The sequence below is a fragment of the Adiantum capillus-veneris genome, chromosome 13 (genome assembly GCF_014529385.1).
Source record: "Adiantum capillus-veneris isolate H3 chromosome 13, ASM1452938v2, whole genome shotgun sequence".
Lineage (NCBI taxonomy): Eukaryota > Viridiplantae > Streptophyta > Polypodiopsida > Polypodiales > Pteridaceae > Adiantum > Adiantum capillus-veneris.
In genome coordinates, this window is record NC_140943.1 from 75,928,775 (window position 1) to 75,934,828 (window position 6,054).

Consider the following 6,054-nt stretch of genomic DNA (forward strand, 5'->3'; position numbering starts at 1 on the left):
ATCCCCACCTCTCTCTCTCTCTCTCTCTCTCTCTCTCTCTCTCTCTCTTATCTTAGCTCAATCAACGAGGTTCCTCCCTCCATGTGCTACAGGGATTGCCCAGAGATGGCAATGGACTGATAGGAGCTTGCACCAAGAAGAACTCATGTTTAAAGAATTCATTTGATAAGGATCCCCACCTTGCTCCTTGAGACCTGCCGCCATAGCAAACAACCCGCCCCCCTCCTTGCGCTGCCCCTTCACGGTTGATCTAGGATGCTTCCGAGAGAGAGAGAGAGAGAGAGAGAGAGAGAGAGAGAGAGAGAGAGAGAGCCAATGTATCCACCTCTGCTCTCCAATTATAGCCACTTCAAGGCCTCATGGCCTCTTTCTCTTTCTCCGTCTCAGTGCTACTCTAGCGAGCGAGAGCTTTTCAACAACGTTTTTTTTCGTGAGGTTACTGCAATTCAAGTGCATTTTTGTCTTTTATGGGGTTCTCGACTCCTCCACAACTTGGGTTCTCAACTACGTGTTCCTCTCTCTCTCTCTCTCTCTCTCTCTCTCTTTTGCTCTCTAGATGAGTGTGGGAAGTGAACTACAATATATCTATATTCTAATGAGAGAGTAATTTTATTGATCTTCTTTTGTGAAATTTGTCAAGAATGAGGAGCTTGAGGGTAAGAGGGCCATGCCACCGCCGGAGGCAGTACCGTTTTACTAGTAATTATAATAAATAATAAGATATTGAAATGCACAACTCCCTCCCTTCTTCACTAAGGATTGCTTCAGAAAGCCAAAAAGAAGAACTCCCTTCTTCACTAAGGCTTCTTATAGAAAGCCAAAAAGATTAAAACTAGGAATAACGAGGATAAATGCAAGTTTGAAAATCTTTTGTAAACTTGCAAAAATTTAAAGCATCAACCTTGAAAGTCTTATTCTTCTGTCAAAGTCTTAGTCTTGTAAGATTAAACTCCACTTTGATTAAGATTTTAAAGCGTTTATAAAATCAAACTCCATAGTTGAGCTACAAAATCCTCAAGGCTTTTGCCAAATAGATAATCAACCGACGTTTTATCACTTTAAATCCATGCAATTGAGATAGTATGAATCTGGCAAAAGAGACATTGTTCACTATGTTCTTTCATGAATGCTAGAGGATACAATATTAATGTACAATGTGAGTATATGGCCCCAACCCCAATCGTCCTCATCGCATGATGTGCTTTAGCAAACTTGCATTCCTGATTTTCCATTGCTAAGTTGACCCCTATCGTGCCCTCGGGTAATCTAGCAAGAAATTGGTTGAACAATCTACCATATACATTGTAGTAAATCAAAGATACCGGATCATTCCATGTGAAGGGACTCTTCTATGTTGACAACAAAGCGGTAGCGGACATCATTTTTAGATAGTCTATCAAGAGCTGTATTGATGTATTGCATAGGAATAAGCTCAATCATGGGTGCTATGCCATGCTCACCACAATAATCAACCATCTCTTGCGCCTCCTTTGTGCCTCCTCCAGCACTTCCAGCAATGCTCTTCATTCCTACACAAGCACGACCATGCATCACATTTGCAAACAAACAGGTTGAGCTGTGTGTGTGCTGGAAAATCTCACGCTTTATACAAGAATGAGTATTATCTTGATACCCAAAAAGAGAGCGACGGGGTTGAACTTCATCTCATTTGGGGCTCCAACGACGACAAAAGTGCCTCGTGTCTTCAAAAGTGGGAGATACAAATCCAATGGATGGTAGGCTGAAGCAGTATCAAGTATGAAGTCAAGGCTCCGAGTTGCTTGCTGCAATCAAGTGCCAAACAGAATCAGCCATAAACATATAGCATACCGCATTGCCATGTAACATGCATGCACGCAAGCACAATTTGACATCATCATTTCACACAAATGTGACAATTTATGTTACGGTAACTCGCCCTCAAGCAACAAGTGACCTATCATGCTTTATGACATCACAAGCCCATTGTCATCATACCTCCATCTCTGCTGTATTTGATGTGACCAAAAACTTGTCCGCCCCAAGCACTTTGAGTGCTTCGTCCTCTTTCGAAGCAGAAGTGCTAAGCACCGTCACAATCGCTCCAAAAGATTTTGCAAACTTCACAGCCATGTGGCCCAGACCTCCAAGCCCTAGAACTCCAATTGACTTTCCTGGCTTATTCATCCCATGACGCATCATGGGGCTGTAGACAGTAATGCCCGCACAAAGCAAAGGTGCTGCATGCTCTAGACGCAAAGTCTCCGGAATTCTGACACAATATCTTCAAAGCACAGTAATTCATGTCATTTTGTGGATTGAGCACTGCGATTGGGCACACAACCAGAGTCTTTACCTTTCATCCACGACAATATGAGTTGAAAAACCACCCCTTGTAATGGAGCCATCGTGATCGACACCATCATACGTGAGGACAGCGCCTTTCTCGCAATAGTTTTCCATCCTCTCTTCACAAAACTCACAGCTGCGGCATGAATTTACGATTGTTCCCGTACCAACTCGGTCATCAACTTTGAAGCGAGAGACCTCCGAACCAACTTCTGTGACAATGCCAGCCATTTCATGCCTGTGGGCAAAGAGATAGGCAAGTATATGAAACAGCTTAAGTCCTATACGACAGCAAACTAACCAATAGATGGAAGCAAGCAATTGCAAGCATATATCCATATATTCATTCACACATACAGAAAATTGCCAAGAAGCTGACGTACCAACACATTATAACCACACATGGATGTGGACAATTTTGTGACCTAAATCCTAAACCCTAAACCCTAAATGGATGTCCAAATACACGAATTTTGCTGAGATCACAAACATTTGCATTTTTAGTATGGTCACAAACATCTGCATATGCGGTGAAGACATACCCTGGAACTACAGGGTACTTTGTGTGCCCGAAGTGATTGCGGGTCCATATAATCTCGGCATAGCATACGCCACAGTGAGTTATTCTGTAGGATACATCATGTGGCCCTGGCGCCCTGCAGATGATCAAGATCAAGATTCTCTCTCTCTCTCTCTCTCTCTCTCTCTCTCTCTCTCTCACACGAAAGTGGCTCTACATCGACGCTCTACAACGTCGATGTCCCAACCTGCGGGAGAACTTGAGAGGAGAAAGCACTCCAGAGGGATCGCGAGCTGCCCATCCCAGGCAGTTGTAGTTTTCTTCACTCGTCACAGCGCCAGCAGCCATTGCAAACACGTCTTGCAACTTGTGAGAGTCTCAGGTGAGTGGAAAGGAGCGCTTGCCATTAGCGCTTGCCATTAGAACATTTATAATTATAATAAATCGTCACTTGGTAGCCTATGCCTATGTATGTCATGCATGAGGTGGCCTTGCGTAGGTCCAAGCTTGCCTTGACCTTGACCTTGGACCAAGGCAAGGGTAACCCTTATGTTTGAGGGGTATATTTTCACCGCCTTGCCTTGACCTTGGACCAAGGCAAGGGTAACCGTTATGTTTGAAGGGTAAATTTTTACCTACCCTTCGTTGAGCTACAATAAGGCAAATATGTTCTCCTATCCTTCTTTTGAAGGGTAGAAATATTTTTGCTATTCATTGAAGGGTAAAAGTGTCTCCTAAGGGCGTCGAAGCCTTCAAAACTGAGCCCTGCTTGAGGCTTGGACCTTCTATATCTATATTATATATCGATTAATATAAAGTTTATTCTCTCATAAAACTTGAAATATTACCTGGATTCAAGCCTCCTATGGGTCCTCATATCCCAGCTTCAGGCCAGTGTGCATTGGGCAGTCCGACCATGAGAGTGAGAGCGGGGGGGGGGGTCGTTGCCTACGTACTAGTAATTATTTTATGAACTGACTAGCTAAAGAATGCCTAAGGTAGAGGGTCTTTGCATGAAAGCCCTAATAAAATTGTTGTCCCGAAAGAGAGCTCTCTAAATATAGAGGGCCCAATAGTGGGCATAGCGCAAGCCCATAGCTCCACCTCTTTGTCGACAACATGATACCCAGGAACTCAACAACCGTAACAGGCAACGCAAGAGCCTTTTGTGGGATGGCTCGACCACCCTCCACCTGAGAACTTTTGTCAATTTGTTTGGACCAATATTTTGATGACTCTTCTCGTCGTATGGGGCTGCACATTTCATTTGAACAAGCTCCCAAGACCACTATTAGCGAGCTTATGGGGGATGTCTTAGCATTAAAAGGCCGAATACTATTTGGATTATATAGCCTTAGGTTATGGTCAGCTTGAGAGTCCAATTTTAAGATAAATTACAAAGCAACCACTGCTATAAAAATTAAAGGGTATTACTAATGGCTTCAAAAACATTAAAAGGATTACGTAATGGCTCAAAGATTCTCCTAGGCATGTCCTGACGACATGTCTGCAGCACGTCGAAGCATCCTCGACTCATCAAGCTTCTTGGCCGCATCTATTACTTCGACCCCAACTCTGGTAGGCCCAGGCTCCCTCCCTCCCAATGTCTCTGTTGTCGTTCAACCCCCCCCCCCCCTCTCTCTCTCTCTGTGTGTGTGTGTGTGTGTGTGTGTGTGTGTGTGTGTGCGCGCGCGCGAGGCAAGCCCTGTTCCACCAATTAGGTGGTTGTTGTGAGAGACACCGCTTTAGTGTCGTCAATTAGCAAGAGCTCAACCTTCTTAATTCTGCACCAACAACGTTTCACACTCCAATTTCTTCACAATATGAGAGCCATTTACACTCGATTTTTTAGAATCTTCAATTATATCTCAGAAACATTTTTATTTTCCGAAATTGGGGGGACCTACTAGTTGCACAAAGGTAAGGGTGTACACCATTAAAGTCTCTCTATCTACTAAACGACGGTGAGCCGCCATTTTATGGCTGGGAGCTCACCATCTACCATGGCCTCTCTCTCTCTCTCTCTCTCTCTCTCTCTCTCTCTCTCTCTCTCTCGTTTGGAGGATGGGTCACGCCTCAGAATATTCATAAAAGAGTGAGCATTTTAGGGGGTGATGGGTCCGTTCCAAGTCATCATATTTTGAAACTTTTTAAAAGGTGAAAGTAACCAAGTATAGAGGTCAGGGAGGATAAAATAGAAAACCGTTCATGGTATTGACATACTAATGAAACTTAATTATAGAAAGAAGATTATAGTAGAGGGTAGACACAAAACAATAACTAGATCAATTGAAAGTGAGTACAAAGAGGCTTATAATATAGAGATAGCATATGCATCTCATCTTGCATCGTACCTGACATCACCAAATTAGCCCAAATCCACTAGAGAACTCATGGGTACTCAATTAGGTCCTTTTATGCACCCTTTTACTAAATGTCTACAACATTTAGAAATCACTAATCCAAGCTATCTCCAACAAAACACATTGAGAGGTAAAGTAAAAAAGAAAGCTAGAGAACATCTTCATAGTCGTGGGCGCAAGAAACAAGAAGGTTGTTGTCAACTGCTTTCTCTTCATCTTCTTCTTTGCCTTCTTCTGCCACATAAATTAACCTTCTCGGTTTTGAATTGCTATTGGTACTATCTTTATCCTTTTTGAACTTGAAAGGATGATGGCCTTCTTTCCACAAATCTTACAAGCTTTGGATGGTAGGGTATCTTTGGCTATATGTCCCTCTTTGCCACACTTGAAACAAGTTTTATTGTTAGAAGTACCTAAAAATGCTCCTCCAATTGAAGTTGAGTTCCTCCTTTACTTCTTCTCTTCAAGCTGTTAAGAGTTGATTACATCCTACGAGTCAGGGGTTTGTTGTTTCTCCTCAATGATGGCAACTATTTGGTCAAAGATGGATGGCAAGGCACACAATTGATAGGATAGATATCTTGTCCTCTTCAAGTACACCACAATTTAGATAGGTGAGTTGTGTGATCATACTTTTGAGACGGTTGATAAGACTCACGATATATTCATTGGGCTCCCTAGCTTGAGCTTATCGTCCTGACTTGGAAGTTCTTTTCGAAGTGTTTATCCGGATGATATAGTCTCGTAGCTGTCAATGAAGTGAGCATAGTTTTCCTAGTGCTTGCTCATCCTTTGATTGATTCTTTGCACTCATGGCATGTCTTTGCACTTGTGGCATATCAC

At 42.9% G+C, this 6,054-nt stretch overlaps 1 protein-coding gene across 2 annotated transcripts; it reads right to left on the minus strand.

Annotated features, from left to right (window-relative positions):
* Positions 1-1,089: 1,089 nt before the first annotated feature.
* Positions 1,090-3,254, minus strand: LOC147444277 (cinnamyl-alcohol dehydrogenase). 2 transcript variants are annotated; one of them, XM_086526954.1, is made up of 6 exons: positions 3,096-3,254; positions 2,871-2,984; positions 2,336-2,566; positions 1,978-2,251; positions 1,634-1,784; positions 1,090-1,529 (listed from the first exon to the last, which is right to left on the minus strand). In XM_086526954.1, exons 1-6 carry the CDS (start codon positions 3,194-3,196, stop codon positions 1,327-1,329), a joined length of 1,074 nt encoding a protein of 357 aa, XP_086383080.1. In that variant the 5' UTR covers positions 3,197-3,254; the 3' UTR covers positions 1,090-1,326. The 2 variants fall into 2 exon arrangements, with proteins under 2 accessions (XP_086383080.1, XP_086383079.1); XM_086526953.1 differs by having other exon boundaries at positions 1,978-2,263.
* Between the last annotated feature and the right edge of the window lie 2,800 nt (positions 3,255-6,054).